The following is a 25,328-nucleotide window of genomic DNA, read 5'->3' on the forward strand; positions in this document are numbered from 1 at the left end:
CTCTCAGGCATGACGTTTTGGGGAAGTTGAGGGTAACTGGTATTTGAGTTTGGCATCCTCGTTGTTGATCTCACTTTGTTGGGAACATGATGCAGTTGGAGTCTCCATTGAAATGAATTTGGTTTGATGAATGAATCCGAAAAAGAAAGAGGATGAAAATAAAACGTGACAATGCAGTTACATATGTATCAGTTAAGGATATCCCACATTGCTTTGAAGAAAGTGGGCAGCACACTTACTCCAATCCTTTATTCTCATTTTATCCTTTATATATATATATATATATCATGAGATTGGTGAATAATTGAGTGAAAAATACTTCCAAATAAATATGTGCACCAAAATTATTATTTTCTCCAAATTTCGTTAGCTGTGAGTGCAATAGCAATAAATTTTGAACCGTAATGTTAGAGAAAGGAGCGCAACTTGCAAGAACGAAGGTGAAAAGTAGTCGTAAACGATCTCAACTCACACACAGTGGTAGTGGGTGACGTGTCGTACCTACCGCGATATAAATACCCAATCCAGCCGTTTCGCCATTTTTTTTATTTTTGACTTTCAAGTTTCAATAGTCTCCCACTCTTCTTCGAGCGGGAACCCAACATTTTCCTTTTCTTTCTCTCTGCATGTCTCTGCAATTCTAGGGTTTCAATTTCGCTCTTCCCTTTGCAAGTCGCAATAGTAACCAACCGGCGCCATGAATCTGCGCCACGGCTCCAAGGTTTGGCTCGAGGACCGCGATTCGGCATGGCTCGCCGCCGAAGTGCTCGATTCTGACGGTAATCGCTTCTTGCTCGTCACCGATTCCGGCATGAAGGTAGTTAGTGAGCTTATCGTTGTTGTGAAATTTAAATTTGAATTAAATTGTGATTGTTGATGATAATTTGAGTTGTGGTGGTGCAGCTTTTTGCTTCGCCGGAGAAGCTGTTTCCGAGGGATGCGGATGAAGAGGAGCACGGGGGATTTGAAGATATGACGAGGTTGGCGTACTTGAACGAGCCGGGAGTGTTGTTCAATCTTCGGAGAAGATATGCGCTCAATGATATTTACGTGAGTGGTAATTAATGGATTGGTTTTGGTTAGTTGCTAGATGTTGAATTGCGGTTGACTAGGGGTTTAGGGTTTGACTGTTAGTGTTGTTCAATCTTCGGAGTAGATCTGCGCTCAATGATATCTATGTGACTTGTGAGTGTTAATTAATAGATTAGTTTGAGTTAGTTGCTAGATATTGAATTGCGGTTGACTAGAGGTTTAGGGTTTGACTGTTAGTGTTGTTCAATCTTTGGAGGAGATATGCGCTCAATGATATCTATGTGAGTGTTAATTAATGGATGGATTGGTTTTAGATAGTTGCTAGATGTTGAATTGCAGTTGACTAGAAGTTTAGGCTTTGATTGTTAGTGTTGTTCAATCTTTGGAGGTGATATGCACTCAATGACATCTATGTGAGCGTTAATTAATGGATGAATTGGTTTTGGATAGTTGCTAGATGTTGAATTGCGGTGGACTAGCAGTTTAGGCTTTGATTGTTAGTGTTCAATATTCGGAGGCAATGCACTCAATGATATCTATTTGAGTGTTAATTAATAGATTGGTTTGAGTTAGTTGGTAGATGGTCTAATGCGGTCGACTAGGGGTTTTGGCTTTGGCTGTTATCAATGTAGATAGATATCACTTTATTATTGGAAAATTGAGTTCTTATGTGGAACTGTTGTTTTTAGGTTTTAGCAGCTTTGGATTTCTCAAGTATGATTGTTTGCCAGTGCCAGTTTGGCTTATATTTTATAGGTAAAAATCAATTTCACACACCGTGGTGAAGCATGGTCTGACGTAAACTGTGTAGCTGAGATTAATTTAAGCATACATTACACCGTGATCATATTCAATGATTTGGCATAAATTTTACTGAAATTTAAAACAAACGGATGTTGAATTGTATGACAACTATATTGGGTGTGTTTGATTTCTATTTTCAAAAATTGTTTTTAGTTTTTGAAATCGTGAATAAATCTATGCAAATCCAGCATGGCCACCTCTGAACTAGGTTCCACTGATGCCAAGTCCACTCCAGATGATACACACCCTTGAGCTACAATGACAAAACAGAAGAAGAGGATGAAAATATGTTTCCTAGTTGTTTGTGTTTTTTGGCTTTTAAAATGCTTGTTTTGGAAACAATTTTCAAAACCTAATAGATTTTGGATGAGAAATTGATTGCTGAGCAGTGTAGATTTTTTTTTTAAAACAGTTTTTAAAATCAAAAATGAGAAGGGAATTAAACAGATCCATCGTATATACTTTCTTGGTACTTTTCGCATTCCATTATTGCTTTTGTTTATGAGGAGTTGTATTGATGATTTTGACGAGTGCATGATGTAATGATTGGGTGGCATGTACTAGAACAATCAATTTCAAATCTATAAACTAATAAATATAAACTGTAGGTTTTAAAACTTCAGTTTCCTTTTTAGGGTTTCTGTGAATGAATTTTTCTTGATTTTAAATTTAATGCTTGCGCGTTTGCTAATATTCATTGTGAACAATTTTGTTTTCTATGTGGACCTTCATTTTATGCTTTTCGCCTGACTTGTTTGTCTTTTCTAGACATATACAGGGAGCATTTTAATAGCTGTTAATCCCTTCACGCAGCTTCCTCATTTATATGATTCCCATATGATGGAGCAATATAAGGGAGCTCCATTGGGTGAGCTTAGCCCTCATGTTTTTGCCATTGCTGATGCATCTTATAGGTTAGTGTACATTTAATGTGTTTGTATCATATTTTCAATTTTTTTTTTTACTATTTGCTACTTGCCATTTTAAGTTGTGAATTATTGAGATTTTGTAGGTCATGATTTAGAGCAATGATGAATGAAGGTAAAAGTCAATCTATCTTGGTCAGCGGTGAAAGTGGTGCTGGAAAAACTGAAACAACAAAGTTGATTATGCAGTATCTTACCTTTGTTGGTGGACGTGCTGCTGTTGATGATAGAACAGTTGAACAGCAAGTTCTTGAAGTAAACTATTCTTGAACTCAATTAATCATGCGATTAATTTACTTCCAAAGTTGAATATGCATGGAATTTTTAGTGTTTGGGCATCTTATGGGAAAATCTTCCCCCCAACCCTAAACTCACTATCTTGACTGCAATTACTGCGATTGTATTTGAAAGGGCACGATTTTGGCCGTTATAACTAGGAATTATCTCAAAATACATCCACTATGTAGCTTGCTAACGTATTCTAATTAAAAAACAAGCCGGTGTACATTATCAAATATATATAATTTTTATTTGTCTGCCATAGGCTTGCTTCCATAATCTGCCATTGATAACACCACTTTTCAATCCCCTATTTGTTTATCATGGTTGGCATCCTCCTCTTTTTATGCCAACACTAATTACTGACGGGTCTTCCTCCAACTTACAATATAAGCACTACGTATGTCTTTAGCAAAGAAAAGAATCCAAAACAAGATGAATTATATATTTCAAGAATGTTATATTCACCTTTCTTGAAACATTTTTCTTAGGCTTGCAAAAAATAAAATAAATCTGGGTGACACCATCATTTTAGCATTTTTATTGTGTTTTAATCTGAATTTTCTGAATGCTTAAAGAAGTTGAATATATGTATTTATTTATATTTATAATACTAATGTCTTGAAATGTCCATTCATATGGAGATGTTATCTCAAGTGTCTCAGCCATACGGAAGTGTCAGAAGTATCCAAGTTAATAAAAACAATTTTTTAGTTGGACATGTAATGGGAAGTGTTTGACGCATGTTGTACAAGTGTTGGGGAGGTATTGAACTATTGATATCGAAAAGATGTCTGATACTCCAAAACTTTCAAGTAAGAGAAGTGGTTGAGCTTCATAAAGATGATATAGGTTTTGGAATATGAACATATTTGGTGGACTATTATGCTATCTCTATCGTTTGGGTTGTTTTGACTTCATTTTATGTTTTTTCTTCTAAAAGTATTTACAGTTAATGAGTGTAATCTGTAATGTACTCTTCCATAGAAATTATTATTGCTCACAGCCTCTCATTATTACTATTTTTTGTTTTGGTTGCAGTCATTTTGGGAAGTTTGTTGAAATTCAGTTTGATTCAAATGGTAGAATATCTGGAGCTGCAATTAGAACTTACCTACTGGAAAGATCACGTGTAGTGCAGATAATGGATCCAGAGAGAAATTATCACTGCTTTTATCAGTTGTGTGCATGTGAAAGGGTATTTAATTTATTGAGTCCTTATATATATATATATATATATATATATATATATATATATATATATATATATATATATTTATTCATTTTTTGCATATGCAAGGGTAAGGCTGCGTACAACATCCCTCCCCCATACCTTCGCATAGCGAAGAGCCTCTGGGCAATGGGGTACGAAGTTTTTTTTTTTTTATTCATTTTTTGGGGTGGAGAGGGGTGGGGTCAGTACTGCAGCATAGTGTGATAGTTTGCATTGAGCACATGCAGTCTATGTTTTTCATAATATCATGGTTAGAGTATCAAGTGTTATAGATTATAATTGGGATGCCTCCGTTTAGGATGCAGAGAAGTATAAGTTAGGACATCCAAGTCACTTCCACTATCTAAATCAAAGTAAAATCTATGAATTAGATGGTGTAAGCAATGCTGAAGAAAACCTGAAGACCAGAAGGGCAATGGATATTGTTGGCATCAGTCACGAGGATCAGGTGTAGTATTGTTTCCTTCAGTGTAGCTCTTGTTTTATTGCATGATTTGCCATTTAATGCATAGTTTTATTGATGGCCAGACCTTTAATTATAGTCATCCCTTCTTTCCGTTATCAGGAAGCCATATTTCGTGTCTTAGCGGAAATTTTACATTTGGGAAACATTGAATTTTCACCTGGAAAAGAGCATGACTCATCGGGAGTAAAGGATGAAAAATCAAGATTTCATATGCAGATGGCTGCTGATCTTTTCATGTATGTGATTTATATATATTCTTTAAATAATCTAGTGTTCATAAAATGAATCATAAATTGGCTGAATTTCATTTGCTTCAAGTTTGCACTTGAAACTCAATTACAAAAATTTTAAACCTGCAAACATTTTATGATGCTGATTTATTAATTTCTGGCTGCATGATAATGTAGAGTGTTGTGATACATTCGATAATTAGCACAGATTTTATTCTTTAATTAGTACATATTTGATTTGTACAGATTTTGTTCCATTGTATTTCTTTCCTTAATTAGGTTGTTGGCAGCTTATAAATAAGTCTTGTATTCACTCTTTGAAAACAGAGAATTACAATAATATTCAGATTATTATCTTTCAAGTTGGTATCAGAGCTCCCAATCCAGGGGGCTCTGCTTCTCCATTTTTCCAGGCAGCCTTCATTGCTGCAGTTGATACTGTTTCTGTGCCCAATGACTGCATATACCACTGGTCGTTGTCCGCCGCTGTCCACTGCTGTCCTCCGTCGTCAACCACCTTCCGCCGCAAAACTGATCGGAGAACCCACCAGGAGAAGCGCTTTCTCCAGATCGGCCCATCCCTGAAGTTTCACCGCCAACCGCCATCGGACGCGCTGCCACTCGCTGTTTTTGTCTCCGGCGTGTGTAAGCCACGCGCCACCGTACAGGCCGTCTTTTTTGACGGCACCGCCACAGAACAGGTCACCAGTCCACCTCGGTTCTGTTCCAAGGGTTATTTTGCCCTAAAACAATGTCCTTTTGTGGCTGTTAAGAAACCCTAGCTCGAGAAGGTTACGGTTACCGTTCTACGTTTTTTCTCTATCTTGTTTGTACTCCTACGGAGGATGACAAAGACCTTGAACTAGCATCATCACCAGTTCATCATAAGGAGGATAGACGCTTTGAGAATCAGTACTAGCGAAGAAAAAAAACCCGACCTAGTCCAACAACAACTTCAATCATCCGAACTGGAGGTAAGAACTCATACTCTTGAGGACACCTTAGATACCTCTTGTGAATCTAACCTAGATAGATGATTTGCCAATTGCCTTAAGAAAAGAAAAAAAGATCTTGTGCCAAATATCCTATATCCCAATTTGTGTCTATTAAAAATCTTTCTCTACAACACCAGAGTTTTATTTCAACTATTGATTCTATCAGAATTCCTACATCAGTACAAGAAGCCTTAAAGGATGAGAAATGGGTTCGAGCCATGAATGAAAAAATGGGTGCATCGGAAAGGAATGGGACTTGGGAGATTGTAGAGAGACCGAAAGATAAAAAGGCAGTGGGTTGTAGGTGGATATATACAGTTAAATATTAGGCTGATGACACATTGGACCGGTATAAGGCGAGGTTGGTTGCAAAGGGATACATCCAAACCTATGGGATCGATTATGAGGAGACATTTGCTCAGTGGCAAAAATGAATACAGTCAGGATCATCATCTCCTTAGCAGCAAGCACAATTTGGTTGGGAGATGCATCAATTTGATGTTAAAAATGCCTTCTTACATGGAAGCTTGGAAGAAGAAGTATACATGGAGATTCCACCTGGATATGGTGCCAGTAATGGAGGAAATAAAGTTTGCAGACTAAAGAAGGCCCTATATGGTCTCAAGCAGTCTCCTCGGGCTTGGTTTGGTAGGTTCACTCAAGCTATGTTATCTTTGGGGTACAAGCAAAGCCAAGGTGACCATACACTCTTTATAAAACACTCCTAAGATGGTAAGCTTATTTTCCTCTCTTTACATGTGTTTACAGGGCATGACAAAATGAATTATTTGCTTTGGTTTCAATTGTTACTGCATTCACTTTCACTTGCTTGTTTTTTGTGTTTGGTTACTTTTGGATGTCTGAATTTTGTTATATTATTTTATTGATCATATGTAACATTGATATTGTAGGCCTGTTGGAGGATGTCCAAGGTTAGGTCATCTTTTTGGCGACATCAAGCTTCAATTGTGGCAATACAATGCCTTTGGCGGTGTAGACAAGCAAAAAGAGAGCTATGTAGACTTAAACAAGTATGATTTTTTTTCCTTTAGAGGATGTGGAAGATCCCATCCAAAGTAGCAAAAGTTGTTCTTATTGTTGTTTTTTGATTGTCTTTATCAGGAGGCAAACGAAGCTGGTGCCCTCTGTTTAGCTAAGAATAAACTGGAGAAGCAATTGGAATAGCTCACATGGCGTTTGCATCTTGAAAAAAAATGAGGGTATTGCTTCAGAAAATTGATGATGTTATGAAATGGTTATATACTTGTTAATTTGAATCTTTCTCATGTGTTTTGAGATATGTTCTTTTTTTGCTGCTTCACGTTCGCTTATAAATTTATCTGTTGTTGATGGCAGCATATATATATATATATATAGGGAATGTTTCAAATGAGATCACTTTTAAAATGAGAAATTAGAACAAACAATTTTAACCGTTAGATTAAAAGTAAAAATGATAGAGGGATGAGATTAAAACCCCAAGTAAAAGGAGCTCACGTGACTATTCTCCTCTCCCTTCTCATGTATTGTGCTTTCTCCCTGGTATGCTTTTTTCCCCTTTCACAATTTCAAGTTCCCTTCCCATTTTCACAATTGAGTTCCCTAATTCATTTTTTCTTCATTCACTTGTTACAGTGGCTCTGGAATTGAAAACACCTTCTCAGGGGATTCAAATAATTAAATATTTAAAAGCTTGAATGTTAAAAGCATCTTGCCATTAACTCACCTTTAGTTGATTTTAATCATGTTTTGTAGCATAGGCCACACCCTTTGCCTGGTTTTGGATTGAAAAAAAAATCTGCTGAATATTTCAATTGATTTATCATCTTTGCTGTAGTTTTTGTTTTGTTTATATATAAACAAATGGATGGTGTCATGCATTTAATTAAAAGTAGCATTTGCTACTGCTGCAATTGTTAAACAGCAATTTTAATCTCTCGAGAAATTGAATGAAAAATTATGATAGGGGACTAAATTGTGAAAGGGAATGAGAGCCTAACAGATAAAAACACACTAAGAATTCGTGAGAGGGGAGAGGAACCTAACAAGTAGAATAGGCATGTGCACTCCTTTTTATTGGGGTTTTAACCTCAGCTCTCTATTATTTTTACTTTTAATCTAACATTTCAAATTGTTTGCTGGTTCTATTCTCTGTTTACGTGTTACCTACTTACATGTATCTGAAATATGGACCTAATGTCTTACCTGTTGTCATCAGTCATTTATCTGGTGCAGAGGCTTTGGAAACAGAGTTTATGGAACCTCTTATCAAGATTCTGCTTCATTATGCAGGTTTCTAATGAAGAGGCTAAGAAAGTAGAGATTTCCAAACTTCAAAAGATGTTAGAAGCTCTGAATCTTGAATTGGATGCAGCTAAATTGGCAAAAATTAATGAGTGCAACAAGAATGCTGTTCTGCAAAATCAATTTGAATTGTCAGTAAAGGAAAAGTCTGCTTTAAAAAGAGAGCTAGTTGCAGTGGATGAATTACGAAAGGAAAATGCTCAATTAAAGGTGCTTCATTATTGTTGAATGAATGCGTTCCATTGAGTGTGTTTGACTGTGATGGCTAATAAATATTGGTTATTCTCACCTTATAAAAATTCCCTTGGCAGGATTTTGTATCTTGTCTGCGGTATAAAATCTAGTTTTCATTATTGTACAAAGTTTTAAACTGTTGTTTCACATTCTTGATTTTTTTTTTATAAACTCATCCTTCTTTGTTCTTATTATATGATTTGTTTTGAAACTAGTCAATGTGCATTAAGAAAAAAATTATGTTTGAAGAAGTGCCATCTTTCATTATGTTACTTTCATGTTTGCTTATTTTCTCTTGTGAATTTAGTTATATCGTATTGCTTTCCTTGTCTTGTATTTCTAGGTTCCATTGGATGCATTTGAAAAGAAGTGCACAACCTTAGAGCTTGAGCTTATGAATGCTCAAAAAGGCCGGGATGAAACCATGGAGAAACTGAGAGAGTCTGAACAGAAGTGCTCTCAACTTGAGCAAAATGAGAAAAGGTGCCTTTTGTTTTCCCTCTTATTCTTCCAATCTACAAAATGATTTATCTACCAAATGGTGTTACATGTATTCCTGTAATCATATTCCACTGCTCGTATTTGTGTTCATTAGAGTTTGAGATTTTCTGTAGATTTTGATGGCTTGTGTTTGGTGCCTTGAAAGAATAATCTTTTTTTCATAATTATTTTTTCTATAATTGTTGTATTTAATGTAGGCTTGAGGAAAAGCTATTGAATTTAGAGGATGAAAATCATGTTCTTCGTCAGAAAGCCTTAAGTACCCCTCTTAAGAGTAACCGTCCAGGTTTTGCCAAGTCAATATCAGAAGTAAGTTTTCCCTTGCATTACAATTCCAAGAGTATATAGGTTTATAGATACATTAGTTTGTTTTGTCCTCTACTGTGCTATTAATTTCTTATCATGTTTCATGTTCTCAGGCAAATAACATCTTTAATAACTTTGTCTTGGGTGTGTTGAGAATTGTGTTATAGTAGCATTATCAGTTAACTTATTTTTCTTTCTGCAACAGAAATACTCAAGTGCAATTGCCTCCCGCACTGAACGAAAGACCATATTTGTAAGCTCCTACTTTCTCATCTCCCTCTTTTGGAAATGATCACTAAATGGTCATAATTTTTTTTCATTTGCTCTTATTTTATGCAGGAGTCACCCACACCCACAAAACTTATTGCCCCTTTTACACTAAGCTTGCCAGACTCTCGTCGATCTAATAAGTTAACAGCAGAGAGGCAGCAGGTAGATCCTGTTGCACCTATGTTCTGTCTTAAATCCTACACCTTTAGTTTTGGGCATCCTGCTATTTCAGGTGAATGAAAAAATTTTAAGGACAACTTTTTTTAATGCCACCAATATTGTTGGCTGAATGATATATTTATGCTCAATCTGGAAGAAATGAAGAGAAATAAAAATATCTTCTTCATGATAGAAAAATAGGAGGTACAAGCAGCTGAATGGATGAAATTATGCTTAATGTTAGCCACTATTTTCTTTCTGGAACTTACCACAATCGTGAGCTTGCATGAGAGTTGTAAGAAGAACTTGTGGAATACAGAGGATGTGAAGAGGGTCATAAGTATTTCTTGGGTAGGATCAGTTTAGTATAGGGCTAAAATGGAAGTTGTAGAAATTTCTACAAGCAAAGGCCATGTGTAGTTGTTGCAATTGTAGGGAAGCAAAATTGGACTATGATATGGAGAGTGGAGACCAATTCCAGAAATTCCATTGAGAAATATCTACCCCCATGGTTGTTAAAATCGCGCTTTAACTCATGAAATCGTATGATTTTACGATTCCACCAAGGGTCGGCGAGTTGAATCGGAAGTAGAATCGAAACCGGAGTAGACTCGTCCGATTTAGCGCAGACTCGGGCGAGTTTAGGTAGACTCGCGAGTCTGCGACGAGTCCGCAAGTTCATGAAATTTTCAAAACGACATCGTTTTGAAGCAGAGCTACTCCCTTACTCATCATGAGTCGTGACTCCGTGGCCGTGCTGTGCTGAAGCTGCTACTCACCGCTGTTCACTCGCATCGTCATCGCTGGCCCTCAGTCGCGGTCCTCCATCGTCATCGGCCGTCGCTGCCTCGCTGGTCCTCACTTGCGCTCCAAGCTTTGCTTCACGTCACAACGCTAAGGTAATTTCTCCTCTGAGTCCTCTCCTTTCATGACCTAACTCCTCTGTGTGATTTGATTTTAATTGTGCATCTTCGTTGATTGTGTGATTCGATTTTAATTGTGCATCTTCCACTGGTTGATTGTGCATCTTCCACTGCTTAGATGCATTCGATTTGCGTGATTTTTGTGTGACTATCATCATTCCTTTTGCTGGACATGCTGCTTGGAAAAGTTCCTTACTGCTCCCAGCAGCATTTTTTGAGCTCGTTGCTTTGCCGAAGGCAGCTCCATTACTACCCACATCATGTTCAAAATGAAGAGTTTTTATGTTCTGAATGATGATAGCATATTATCACTTCAACACTGTGCAGTTGAAATGCTGCTGGGAAATTGGTTGAGGATGGACTAAGCCAAACTATATTGACACTTCCTTTACTCCAACAACAGTCTGTGTTGCTGAATTGGTTTGACAGATTTCTTAGTAAAGGAGAAGTGCCATTTTGCATTTTTCACTTCTGCTTTGACCTGATACGAGCAATTTGGATTTTCATTTTTTCCCATTTCTGTATTCTGACCTGTAAATAGATGAAAGCCATGTTACCTGGACTCAGGTAAAGCTTTGTTGTTGCATATTTACACATTGAAGGATAGGAGAGTTGGGGTGGGGGTGGGAGAAGTATTTATTGTTCTTACTAAAGGATTGAATTGAAATGGGGTAAACTTTGCCGTTGTATCCAAGGAATTAATAAAATGATTTGATAATATGCTATTCAACACGAAATCTCAATGAGAAAAGTATGTAATATTTTCAGTGCTAAATAGTCTCAGTAGAAAAGATATACACATGAAGTGATAATATGCTATTCAGCTCCATTGCTCCCAGCAGCATTTTTTGAGCTCGTTGCTTTGCCTGTAGCAGAATTGTAGGTGATTATCTTTGAGTTATTATGTTCTGAATGAAGAGTTTTATTATTTTATTTTAAAATTTAAGCATAGCTCATGATCATTGACTAGATAAGTGCAGGAATTTATTTGCATGTGCCTTTGGGATTGATTTTGTGTTTGAATTCATGCTTTAAATTCAATTTTGGCACTTTGTGGGCACGATTGAGCAGGCATATGGTTGACCCAGTGTGGGTATTATAAAATCTGCATACTTCTAAGTTTTAGGTCTGATACTTTGATCTTACAGAAACAAGTCTCTATTATTGATCTGAAACATAAAAAATTGAGGATCCTGATATTACTGCTATTATCTTTTTCATTATTGTTTATTAGTTGATCCAATTTTGGCATTTCATTGAGTATTGCTAGTTCTTTTACGTCTATTTTTGGTTATTGGTCTTGGTTATTGGTCTGGTATTTGGTTTCCTGTTTGTGGGCTAAATAATGTTGTTGCTTGATTTAGATTGCTCACTGATCAATCCATGAAATTGAATAATTGATGTTTAATCTCATATCTATTTGTCGTATAGGTTGTGTAAATTGATGTTTAATTTCATTAAGAAGATTGTCAACTTTGATCCATTGCTTATTTCTTGTTTTGCTTTATGATGCTAATTTTATTGTTGCTGTGTTGTTATTCTGCAATAGAAGCCTGTAAGCATGTTTTTTCTGCACAAGAAACATGGACTAGTTGTCAACTTTGGCAATTTTGAAGCTGGAACACACTTTGGCAATTTTGAAGTCTAATTGAATTTTGGCAATTTTGAACACACTTGTATTTCAATACAAGCTGGAACACACTTGTATTTTTATTTTTATTTTCATTCAACACAAATATACAATAGAAGCTGGAACACACTTTGGCAATTTTGAAGTCTAATTATTTTTATATACGAGCTTGCTTCCTTTTCTAGTTTCCATTTTCCAACTTCTGAATGAAATCATGACCTGAAATTTGAAAATCAAAAGCATCAAACAGCCAATTATGTTAGTTTATTGAATTATTGTTAAAGTTTATTATTTTCATTTATTTTAGGGTTGAAATATTTACTTATAATTTTATATAAAAGAATATTAATATATTTTTTTTATTTGAGTAAATTCTTACGATTTTACGATTCGATTCTACGAGTCGAGTTCACGGAGCCTCCACGATTCTACGTAGAATCGCGAGTCTGACAACCTTGCCTACCCCAACCCTACTTTACTGGTGATTGTGGGTGAGGGTTGTGGTTGAAAAATTTATTATTTGTCCAGGCAAATTAGGTGTTACTGTCATCCTTTAGACAAAGAAGTCTTATGCCAAGGCTGAGTCATTACCTATGTTTGAAAAATGAAAGAAGTCAATTGACTTAGATATAAATACAGGAAAAAACTAAAAAAAACAATGCAAAACAAAGACGAAAAACTTTATTAACCTCAGTAATAAAATAATGTCTGCTACATGTCTCTTTCTACAATTGTGTACCTGACCATAAGCTGATAGGTACCATATATTTTGCAGGATAACTATGAATTTCTCTCTAAATGCATAAAAGAAAATTTGGGATTCAAAAATGGTAAACCTATTGCAGCTCGTATTATATACAAATGTCTACTTCATTGGCATTCATTTGAATCTGATCGCACAACCATTTTCGATTCCATAATCAAAGGCACAAATGAGGTTCTAAAGGTAAATGATATGCTTTCATTTTTAAAACTCACTTTTCATTATTTTTGTTGTTGCTTGTCTTATATTTAGAATTGAGTTTTGACTAATTTCTTTTGGCATAGTTTATCATTTATAGTCCTGTATCCAATTTGTAGGATATTTGTGTAATTTTTTTGAGATTCATTCATTGGAGTGCAATCTGCATCAGGTTAGGGAGGATGATATCATCCTACCATATTGACTATCCAATACCTCCGCGCTTCTATGCCTTTTACAGAGGAACTTACGTTCAAATGGCTTTTTAACTACCACTGCTCAACGTTATCCTGGATCATCTGGTTTGGCCAGCCAGACTGGGCATATGAGTTATCTAGTTGAACATTAGAATTGTATGTGTTACTTCCACTATGTATGTAGTTTTCTGTGACTATGTGGGTGATGCTCCACTTAGTTTAAGTTGCATTTGGTTTTGACTAATTTGTGGGCTGTTAATTGATGAACATGGCCTAAGAAGATAGGTGAACTGTTACTTGAGATTTAACTTCGAACGTTACTAAGCTTTTTTGACTAATATTTTGTTTGCCAGCACATGATAAGGTAGCTTTTAGAAATAGTTTATCCATCTTAGATAACGGTGCGAAGTGGCCGACATAGCGGGATGACTAAATCATGCAATCTACTCTTTTAACCAACAGCTCTTGTGACTTTCTTTGTACGTGTTCAAACCACATTAACCTATTTTCTATCATCTTCATGTTATGGTATGCAAAGAAGAATGGCAAAGATTGGAGAGGCATTATTTTTAGCATTATAGATCATTAATGTGATGTCTCTATGAATAGATTGATTATTTTAAAGTTTGTGATTTGTGTTTTTTTTAATTTGTTGATTAATTTATTAATTTTTCCCCATAACGGCTTGTTTTGATTTTTTTTTTATTTCACTTTATGCTGGTAGTCATAAGTTCCCTGCCTTGTTTTGTATCTTCCCCCTGATTCTAGTTTTGGTGGTATTTCTAGGGACCAAAATCTCCATTGAAGTTTATTGGATATGATGATGGTGTAGCGCATGTGGAGGCGAAATATCCTGCTATACTTTTTAAGCAACAACTAACTGCTTGTGTAGAGAAGATTTTTGGTCTTTTACGTGACAATTTGAAAAAGGACCTTTCTCCACTTCTGGGATCATGTATTCAGGTGACATTTCTTACTCTGTGCTGATAGTCTGATACCTTGGAGATGTTATTTGTGGCTAAACTACCATTTCAGTTGTTGAATCATTGTGCTTTTGTTCTTGCTTCCTGTGTATTCTCATGGTCATAACTCAACACACATGAGATGATTTATCTTGAAGTGAATCTGATTCTAAGTCTCTGACTAAGTCTATTGTTTCCTGAGTCAGTTTCAATTGCTTTAATGTTTGCTTAATGTGTATTTTAGCAGTATCAGTGGTGCACCCATTTGCTTTCAGTCAATTTTTTCCATTTAAAATCATTATATGTTGGATGTTCAACTTTATTTTCTTGCATGGTCTGAAATTTAGCTTCATTATTAGGGGTTTACAGGGGTCAGATAAGGGTTGGAGTTTATGAGAAATGTAAAGAAACAGTTATGACTGTTATTTTTATGGTTGCAAAGCTATTTATTTTTTTGTACAATGAACCGTGAAATTTGATTTCAGTGTTTGGTTTTTCCATTGTGTTTGTGATGGAGGGAAGGTCCGAAAAAGGTAGTTCTTATGGGAATAAAAACTAGGGTATTTTACGATGCAGGGAAGCCTTTCTGACTTTAATTTTCTTACTCCACTTATGAAGGTCAGATTTTGTTTTTTCAATGGGTGTTGTGTTTTTTCAACAACAATTTCAGAATTCAGTCTGCCTTTCTATTAATGGTAAAATATTAGTGCTTATACATACTTTAGATTTTAGATCCTGCACCAGTCTACATTTTTAGTATTGAATATTTTGTTTGACTGTCTACCTTTTTGTTATCGTTTGTGACTGTGTTTTAATTTTAAAATTTACTGTTGTCTGGTTAGGCTCCCAAAACAGGACGAGGAGTGCATGGGGGAAAATCATCTAGATTTCCTGGTGGGATTCCCCAACAATCATCAAGTGGTCAGTGGAGTAACATTGTCAAATTTTTGGATTCACTCATGAGCAAACTTCGGCAAAATCATGTATGTTCTGTATTATTTCAATGGTCTTTGTTACTGAGTTTGGTCAATTAATTGTATATTTTGTCCATTTGTTGTATTCTTGTGTACTACATCTATAATTCCATACACAGGAGGCACAACACTACTGGCTTTAGGGGTGAAAAACTGAAGACCATACCATATCATGAGTCACATGATTCTTAGTATCTCGGGTCCATCACACCATATGACAGCAAATAGAGAATATGTAAACCATAGGGTTCAAGTAGGTTGCTGTATGTAGAATTGTAGATTATAGATTAAATTTCTACTTCTTAGTAAAGTGAGTTAGGGGAGTGGGAAGTTGGGAGCACATTGTGATCAATTAATATACTACATATTGACAGAGTAGTTACAACTGTTTGTTCAGTTAAAGCTTTGGTGTGACATAATTTGACATTGGTGTAAAAAAATTAATTTACATTCAGGTGGGAAGTGAAATTGTACACTTATTTGCAGGCTATGGTATCTGATGCATTCTACATGTTAATTTTGTAGTTTGAACATCTCTAGTAATTTTTGGAGAACAGACAAATAATGATTTCTGTGGTCGTGGATTTAACAAGTGTAAAGAAGGAATTTACTGTGTTGTGTGTTCTTTACCATACACAATGCCTTTATTTATATTCAGAATTTATACATTGTTAAGGAAACCTTATAATGACGGGAAATCCCTAATTTCAGTTATACAATTAATCATATCCTAAATGTATATTTCACACTCCCCCTCAAGCTGGAGCATATGTCATATGAACCAAGCTTGTTACAAATGTCGTTAACACAAGAGCCCTTGAGAAATTTTCTGAGCATGTCTGCTCGTTGATCTTTAGAGCTGACAAACTTAGTGGCGATTTCTCCTAAGAGTACCTTCTCTCACACAAAGTGACAATCAATCTGTGTTTAGTCCACTCATGGAAGACCGGGTTTGAAGCAATGTGGAGAGCAGCCTCATTGTCACATAATAGTTTGGTATGCTAAACGTCTCCAAATTTTATCTGTTGGAGAAGTTGCCTGAGCCATGTGATCTCGGATGCAGCTGCTGCCATGACACGACACTCAGCTTCAGCACTAAATCTAGCAACGATTTTCTGCTTCTTGCTTCTCCATGAGATCAAGTTTTCTCCCATAAAGACACTATATCCAGAGGTGGAGCTCTTGTCTGATGGTGATCCTGGCCAATCAGCATCAAAGTAACAAACAACTTTGCCATTGCCTTTGTCTTCATATAGCAATCCATGACCCGGTGCATTCTTGATATATCGAAGTATGCGGATTGTTGCATTCCATTGACTATCAGTCGGGTCTTTCAGAAATTGACTAAGCACACCAACTGCAAAAGTTATGTCTAGTCTAGTGACAGTGAGGTAATTAAGTCTGTCCACCAAACAACATTATCTTCCCAGGTCTTCCAATGCCTCCCCCTGACCTGAGAGAAGCTTCACATTAGGATCCATAGGAGTATTACTAGGAAGACAATCAAGCATACCGGTCTCGGTCAAGATATCCAAAGCATACTTCCATTGGGAAATGACAATGCCATAGGAGGATTGGGCAACATCAATCCCTAGGAAGTATTTGAGCAGACCCATGTCTTTAGTCTGAAACTAACTACGGAGATGAAATTTGAGGCGAAGAATACCCTCAAAATCATTGCCAGTAATGACAATGTCATCAACATAGACAACAAGGTATATGCAATGACTAGATGGAGAATGGATGAAAAACATTGAGTGATTAGCCTCACAATGGGTCATGCCAAATTGGAGCAAGGCAGAGCTAAAGTGACCAAACCATGCACGAGGAGACTGCTTCAAACCATAGAGAACGACGAAGCCAACAAATTAACCGAGAGTCACCTGAAACTATAAAACCTGGAGTTTGAGACATATAAAATTCTTGCAACTCACCATGCAAGAAGGCATTTTTTATGCCTAGCTGGTGAAGAGACCAATGTTGAATGGCAGCCATAGCAAGAAAGAGATGGACATGAGCAATTTTGGCCATTGGGGAAAAGGTGTCCCTGTAGTCAGGGCCAAAAATCTGAGTGTATCCTTTGTCCACCAAGTGAGCCTTATAGCGATCAATACTACCATTTGGTCTGATCTTCATTGTATAAATCCAACGACAACCCATAGTAGTCTCAAAGAAGGTAGCATAAGCAAAGGCAATATACTGTTGAAGTTGAGGAAAAAACAACAATAACCTTTTTGAAGACGAGAGTAACCAAGGAAAAGACACTTCAAGGACCTAGCAAAAAGCTTATCTTTACCTGGTGTAAGATCATGGACATAACAAGTGCAGCCAAAGACACAAAGGACAGTGTACAGAGGTTGTTTAGGGTACATGATGGAGTAAGAGACCTGATTTCCAAGAACAGATGAAGGCATGCGGTTGATCATGTAACAAGCTGTAAGAAGTGCATCACCCCAAAAGGGATGTGGGACATTATAGTGAAGCATAAGAGTACGAGTTGTTTCAACTAAATGAAGATTTTTCCTTTCAGCAACACGATTTTGTTGTGGTGTTTGGGCACATAAGGTCTCATGAAGAATTCCTTGCGAGGTTAGAAAAGAACGAAATTGGGAGGACAAATATTCATGGGCATTATTAGTGCGCAAAGTCTTAATGGAAACAACAAATTGATTTTGAAATTCATGTGCAAAATCTTGAAAAATGAAAAACACACCAGAACGTCTTTTCATCAAGAAAACCCAATACATTTGAAAAAATCATCAATAAAGGTAACAAAATAGAAATAACCCAAGGTTGAATAGACACGACTAGGACCCCAAATATAGGAGTGAACTAAAGCAAAAGGTGACACAACACATTTATTGACATGATGACTATCAGTATGACGGACATGTTTGCCTAATTGACACGACTCACATTGAAGGGACATAATGGTAGAAAGACTGGGAACTAAAAGACATAGTTTGTCAAGACTAGGATGGTTGGCGGTGAAAGGTTTGGAGAGATAGTGGAGACATAAGCCATTGGTGGTGAAGGTTGGTACAATCCTCTAGACTCATGTCCTGCTCCAATTGTTCATCCAATGCATTGATCTTGTATAAGAACGAAATTGTTAGCAAACAAAACAGAATAGTCAAGAGTGAGTGAGTTTGCAAATTGAGATTAAATTAAAGGGACAACCAGGAACAAATAAGACATAATTTAGGGATAAGTTAAGAAGAGGGTGGGTTTGTTCGATGCCACTAACTAGGAACTGAGAGCCATCTGTGAGTGTAACAGAGGACAAAGAATTTGAAAAGGACAAATAAGAGAAAATGTTTTGGTTACCAGTCATATGATCAGAGGCACCAAAGTCAAGGATCCAGGGTCCAAGAGAAGGGTACTAAGAGATAAAGGCTACAGGATTACCAGACTATAGGTGGTTAGGTTGCTCGAAGCTGAATCAATTCATTGTACTCAGCAACAAAAATAGTAACATTTGCAGGCAAGGCAAGAGAGGCAACTGCAGACTGGGTGGGGAAGGCAACTTGAGCCATATTCACTAACTTTGCTTGATCGCGAGCCTTGTTGCGACAGTTGGCTTCAATATGACCATAAATGCTGCAATAGTTGCAACGTTTGAAACATGGTTGACCACCACGACCTTTGCCTCATCCACCACAATTAGAAGAATGGGAGACAAGAGCAAAGGAATCTTCAACAGGTGCAGAGGATGATCCAAAGGCATGCATAGTGAAGAGGCAAAGCAGTTGTTCACTAACCATGTCATAGGAAGGAATAGCAGAACTTGACAAAATCTTATTGCACACTGCCTCAAGTTTAGGTGCAAGGCCAACAAGGGCAAGGACCATAAAGAACTGGCTGCGTTCCTCATAAAACGTATCTGCATCATTTGTAAAAGGCATGAGAGTGTTATAATCATCAATTAAACGTTCAAGCTTACCAAGGTAGTTTGCATATCCATGTTCTCCAATTCCATGGTCTTCAAGGAGGTTATGACATTGTAAAGACGATGGACATCATTGGAATAGACCTTCTTAGCCTTATTCCATACCTCATAACAAGTGGGAAAAGCTTGAAATTGTGGTTGAAGGTTAGGAGCAAGAGAACCAAAGGACACTACACAATGAAGCATGTCAAGTGATCAGCATGGCCTTGGCCTTGGAACCAAAGCTGAACAGCAGCGGCCCATGCATTGTAGTTAGCTGTCCTGGTTAATTTTTTGCACGGGATCAGCAAAACGTTGGTAAAAGTCATAGTAGAGGAAGCAAAAACAGGATCGGAAGAAGCCATGAGAAAGGTAGGAGCCAAACAGCAACAAGCGGGGCCAAACGGTACCAAGCAGAGCCAAACATGCAATAAGCAGGGTCGCCGGAGGATGCGGAGTACGGTGATGGTGTCGTCGAAGGGTGGGCTTTCCGGAAAAGTGCCATGCATGAAGTTCATGCAGGTGCATGGCTGTCACGCGATGGGAAGGAGGTGGCGGTCTTGGGCGTGACTTTGGCGCAGTGGTCGACGATGGAGGGCGACTCTTGTCGGGTTGGTTCGCATGCAATGGAGGTCACGGTGTTGGCCAAACGACGTAGGCACAGTCTGTGGGTATTTGTTCACCCGAGAAAAGGGAATGTGCTTGAAAAAAAAGAAAAACCTAAACTACTGATACCATGAAAATAAGGAATTATTGTGTTGTGTTTTTTTCACCACACACATTGCCTTTGTTTATAATCAGAATCTAGGAAGCACGAACATTTTTTATGAATATTGTGTCCATATGTCAGACACGGTTTCGACACTGACATGTGGTGGACAATTTTTTTTTTATTTTTTATTTTGGACTTGGACACACTGTGAACACTTCTTCAAATAACTGGACACGCAATGGACACTTCTCTAGACACACAGGAAACACATTTGTTGCTTGCCCCTTTTGCATGACAACATCCATTCACATTCTCAAGTATGCCAGTGTCACTGGTTATTTTCCATTTGTCATTGCTTTGTTAGCGTCTGGTTGTGTTTCTTGGCTGACTTCGCGTTCATGATCCCTTTGTTTGTCACTTTTTTTTTTCTAGCTCGTTGACTTTCCTCTCCTTTCGTGTGTTTTTGGTACACCTTTTATTCATCTAGATATAAAACTTAATTATCAATTTACATTTTTGTCAAGTTGATTATATATATGTATATGTCGTGTCCCCGTGTTCCATGTTTTAGATTTTATCTATGTTCCGGTGTCCGTGTTGTGTCTGAGTTTGTGCTTCATAGATCAGAATTGATACATTATTAAGGAAACCTAATAATGACTAATAAAAGGGAAATCTCTAATTTCAGCTATACAATCAATCATGTATCGTAAACGTATATTTCACAACAATTTTCAAACACATTTATTATTGATTGGTAACCAATCATGGTAATTACAATGTCATTCTCTTTACGTGATTATTTTGGTTGATTGGTAATTTCCCACTAAATTGCCTAGTTCAACCAACCTTTTGTAATTACCATCAGTATATAGAATGACATTGTAAGCTTGATACATTGCCTGTATTATTTTGCCGGCCAGCCAATTTGGTATATTTATTATTGATTTTCATTTTGTATTCTATGTAGGTATGCAATTGTAACTAGGCCCGGGCCGAAATGATATTTCATTCATTGATGTAAAACTGTAAATATTAGCTTCATTGAATTTTTGCCCATGCGAGTTACAAATTAATTTCACCTTGAGCAATTTGTTGTATTCCGTGCTATAAATGCCACTAATAAAAGCACTCCTTGTAAATATCCGATTTTGTTCCAATTGGAATGGTGGTGGTCATTGTTTTGGATTTGGTTTTATTGTTGCTTAGTCTGGCAGCAAATGAATGACAAGACAATCACACGTTATTATTTTTTCTATGATTAAACTATTCATTTAGTTTTTTTTTCTCATTTTTCAAGTTTAGTTTTTATATGAGAAATTATAAGTTCTAATTATGGTGGTTAATGTCTGTCAGTTTTTTGTGGCGGGTTTACACTGTCAAAGAATTCTCTGGTTTAATTTAACAATCAAAATCTAACTGTAGGGACTGCAACTTACCAAGTAATATTGTGTAACGTTTTTTTCTTTGTTACATATTGCCCAGCTGGCAATCCTGTCACTTGCGCTTAACGGTAGAATTGATTGAAACAAATTGTCAGGCGATTTGTGATCGACAGTTTTGATCTTGTACAGAAATCAGAACTCAAAAGTGACGAGCCTATCATCCATGGAAAAAGTCCAAAAACCTTGAATGCTGACAATAGAAAGGTCCTTTGTAGTGGATAATTGTTTTCGTTTTCTTACTTTACTTTAAATAGCCAGACATTAGCAAGATCATACTTAATACAAATTGTCCATGCTTTTAGAAGGATTTATTCATGAAGTGGATGATGCCATTGCCAATCTGGCGAACGCTTTTGTCACATTGCTGAGCAAGGAGATTTAAAATGACCAATCAGTATACGTGCGTTGTTTTACCATAGTTATGAAAGCGGAAATGAAAAAGGGAGTTAAATGCTCTAATTAAGGGCCAGGCATATCATTATATCTTACGGAAGTTAATCTGAAGTGATCGTACGTACGTAAAGGCATTGCTTCTACAAGTTTTTGCTCCCTCAAACAAATAGGACTAGAGCAAGATATTCATTCATATAAGCTAAAAGTTAATAACATATAGTTTGTTATCCTCTTTGTTTTTTTTTTTTTTACTATGATGGATGAGCTGTTTTATTTCCAACGGAGGGACTTGAAATCTTTATTGTTGCAGCAATGGCACAATGCTGCTGTAGATCAGCCACGGAAAATGATCTCCAGGGAGAGAAATTCCGCAACAAAGGAGAGGATGGACCTGAGCCGGAAGAAGAAGACACTCTATTTCGGGGATGGAGAGGCGGTAGAGGAGAGGGAGAGTGTAACGAATTCGAGCTGGAACCAGAATCTTCGCTTGTGATACTACTACTGCTGTCAGAGTTGTTCATGGCAACTGCAAGAGCTAGAGAGCTTCTACTCAAGCTGATTGATCTCTTGCAAATGCCACCACCACTGCTTCTTAGAGGGTAGTTTCTATTATTCTTGTCCAAGACATGGTTCAATGCCATCAAGTTCCTACGCCTTCTGGTGTATGCATTCTCTGGCTTTGCTATGTCTTTCACTGATGGGGAAGACACTGCATCAGCCAGGGTTGTGAATGACTTAGACTTGCCATTATAAAAGTTCGAGATGCCTCTCCTGTACAAGCACAACCATGTCATTAATTTCAACCATCATAAAAAAAACAACTGATAGATGAAAATTGAAATGTAAGCACACACATCAAATGAAAAGTATGTTGGAAAAGTCGCCTAAATGATTGTTGTGTCTTTGGGCTACCTTCATTGTGGAGTGATCATACACAAACACCTCCTTATTTTAAACACCCCTTCAACACTTCTTATTTTTGTTTATCTCTCTTTCTATCACATCAAAAATCCTATCATATCTCTTATTTTAACACCCCTTCAACACCTCTTATTTTTGTCTCTTTTTTCTCCGTGTCTCTGGTGTCAAATAACATATTGGATGCTCATGTAACATTTTTCTTATTGTAGCCTCCAGCATTTTCAATGTACTAGGTAGAGAAGTGTTTACTGTTTAGTCCCTCTTCAACTAGAGAAATAATTGATGTATTCTTTACAAAGTTTAGACAATTCTCTCTTTACAAGTTAGGTTTGTGGAATTGAGTTGAGGTCTTTAAGTTAAGCTTCTTACTATTTTTGACAAAATCTTAAATGATACATTTTATAGCTAAATTTCTGGTGGAGACAGATTCAACACCCAGAGAGGCAGAAACCCCATCAAACAATAGTTGATGGGGTACCCTATGATCATCAAATTTCCATTTTCAAAAGCAAAAAAAAAATAAAAATTGGCAGTTTAGCACCCTAGTTCATTTTCACCTGACATTTTTTTTTCTTATTTCTCTCGTAGTCTCTCTTCTATTACATCACTTGTCACATTTACCACTTTCTTTCTCTATTTTTTTTCTTCTTTTTCTTCTTACTTATCTCCTATTATCCCTCAAAAAACCAAAAAAAAAATCTCACAAATGAACTTAATTTAACAAAAAGAAAAAGAAACTAATATCATGCAAATAAAAGTGAAGGATCTAAATCTAACATCATATGATAAGGTGGTTCTTTTGATCAAAGATACAATAAAAAAAAAAAAAAAAATCATGTGCAGTAGTGTACCTGATGGGAAGAACCTCTTCCAAAGTTTCCATGGCATGCAAAGGTCCATGGTAGGCACTTTCCACCTCGTTTTCTCCTTCCTCCATTGATCTCTCCGACGACACGTCGCTGTTCCTCCCGATCGACGACGACGTCGAAGTACTACACTCCTCCTCCTCCTCCTCCTGCGCGTGTAATAACACGGCGGCGCGTGACATCATCAACAACAATGAACAAAATGAAAGACAACCAGAGAGAGAGAGAGAGAGAGATAGAGAGAGAAAGTGTGTGTTGGAAAGAAATGGAATGGATAGACACAAAAACAAGACATAGCGATCTTTATAGATTTGTTGGCGTATTTATAATTATGGCAAGAAAAAAGTAATTGGCTTCCAGAATCTTTATTTACTTATTTACATGTGCTGTTTTATTTTTTATTTTTTTTTTTTGGTTTTGAGGAGGTTAAAATTTTGAGGATAAGGTATCCAACACAACAACAACAACAACGTTGTATGAATTTGTTTTTTCTTTTCTGTTTTATTATTACTAGGCCTTATCCTCTTCCAGTGGATACTAAAAAATAGCGGGTTTTTTTCTTCTTTATTTTAATTTTAATTCGAAATGAGCTGTGAATTAGTAGTGCTCGTTGCAACGACTCGATAACCCTTTTAGATCTGCTTTACAAAGTCAAACACGTTTTTGTCTATATAAAAATATATTCGTTTTTTATTAATGATCAATAAACCTTCTTTCTTTTGATTTAGATCCGCCATAACTTAAAATTAAAGGCTATGTTTAGGGGTCAGAATATGATAAAATAGGAGAGAAAGATAAAAATAAGATAAGTTCTAATTTTATCTGATGTTTAAAGCACACCAAATAATAAATTAGATAACGATATAATATAATATGAATTATGTTGAAATAAAAAGTAATTGTTTCATTAAAATTACATAATTTTTGAAAAAAAATAACTTTTAATTTATTTTCAAAAAATTGTGAAAAATATAATTTAATTAAATTAGACCAAATTTATATTTTGTTTATGCGATTACTTTTCTTAAATTATAAATAAATCATATAATTTTTTTTATAATTATTATTATATATAAGACAAAAAGCAATTAAAAAAATATAATATATATCATTATATATATGTTGTATAAATTAATGTAATACTATTTGTTATATATATCATATATAATATTGATACTATTATACTATATAGAGAGAAAGAGGATAAAAGAGCTTATCTTATTTTGTTGATCTTAACTTGACTCCATTCCATATAAGAAATACATTAGAGTAACTTAATAGAATAAACAACAAGATAATATTATCCCATCTTATTGGCACAAAAACAACATATTATAACATATATTATTGTATCGGCATATCCTATCATGTCATATTTTATATATTTTTAGGTCTTTTACTTTTTTATTGATGGTAATATTGGTACAAAATATTTATTCATTAAAAGTAGTAATTAATTTTTATTGAAAACCATAAATACATGTAAGATAAGTATTTATCTTTTTAATATGATTTATTTCATTAAAAAAACACAAATAGTTATCATTTATGTGTGTTGGTTAAGTCTCTTATTGTTACAGTACAAAGACACTGAAACATTAGTTAATTTGAGTAGAATTTATTAAATATTTAACATAAAAATGATAAAATATAATAAAACACTAAAATTACAATAT

At 36.0% G+C, this 25,328-nt stretch overlaps 2 protein-coding genes across 2 annotated transcripts; one reads left to right on the forward strand and one right to left on the reverse strand.

Moving 5' to 3' along the window:
* The first annotated feature begins 354 nt into the window (after positions 1–354).
* Positions 355–22,434, forward strand: LOC100802502 (myosin-15). The gene is made up of 18 exons (XM_041011429.1): positions 355–817; positions 904–1,050; positions 2,605–2,750; positions 2,952–3,017; positions 4,083–4,239; positions 4,574–4,723; positions 4,841–4,977; positions 6,878–6,997; positions 7,089–7,113; positions 8,259–8,480; positions 8,848–8,987; positions 9,203–9,314; positions 9,517–9,564; positions 9,651–10,639; positions 13,069–13,239; positions 14,238–14,414; positions 15,256–15,396; positions 20,998–22,434. The coding sequence occupies exons 1-14, from the start codon at positions 698–700 to the stop codon at positions 9,819–9,821; spliced, it is 1,761 nt and encodes a 586-aa protein (XP_040867363.1). The 5' UTR covers positions 355–697; the 3' UTR covers positions 9,822–10,639; positions 13,069–13,239; positions 14,238–14,414; positions 15,256–15,396; positions 20,998–22,434.
* LOC100306711 (uncharacterized) lies at positions 22,117–23,928 on the reverse strand. The gene is given in 2 exon segments (NM_001248376.2): positions 22,117–22,636; positions 23,638–23,928. Coding segments are annotated over 2 exon segments (720 nt in total). The 5' UTR covers positions 23,838–23,928.
* Between the last annotated feature and the right edge of the window lie 1,400 nt (positions 23,929–25,328).

The sequence above is a fragment of the Glycine max genome, chromosome 17 (assembly GCF_000004515.6).
Source record: "Glycine max cultivar Williams 82 chromosome 17, Glycine_max_v4.0, whole genome shotgun sequence".
Classification (NCBI taxonomy): Eukaryota; Viridiplantae; Streptophyta; class Magnoliopsida; order Fabales; family Fabaceae; genus Glycine; species Glycine max.

Bases quoted from the DNA above. Each gene is read 5' to 3' on its own strand.
- LOC100802502 (XM_041011429.1), top strand. From the start codon at position 698: ATGAATCTGCGCCACGGCTCCAAGGTTTGGCTCGAGGACCGCGATTCG. The intron at 6,998-7,088 runs GTATGATTTTTT...TGTCTTTATCAG, and splicing joins AGCTATGTAGACTTAAACAA to GAGGCAAACGAAGCTGGTGC. The intron at 9,315-9,516 runs GTAAGTTTTCCC...TTTCTGCAACAG, and splicing joins TTGCCAAGTCAATATCAGAA to AAATACTCAAGTGCAATTGC.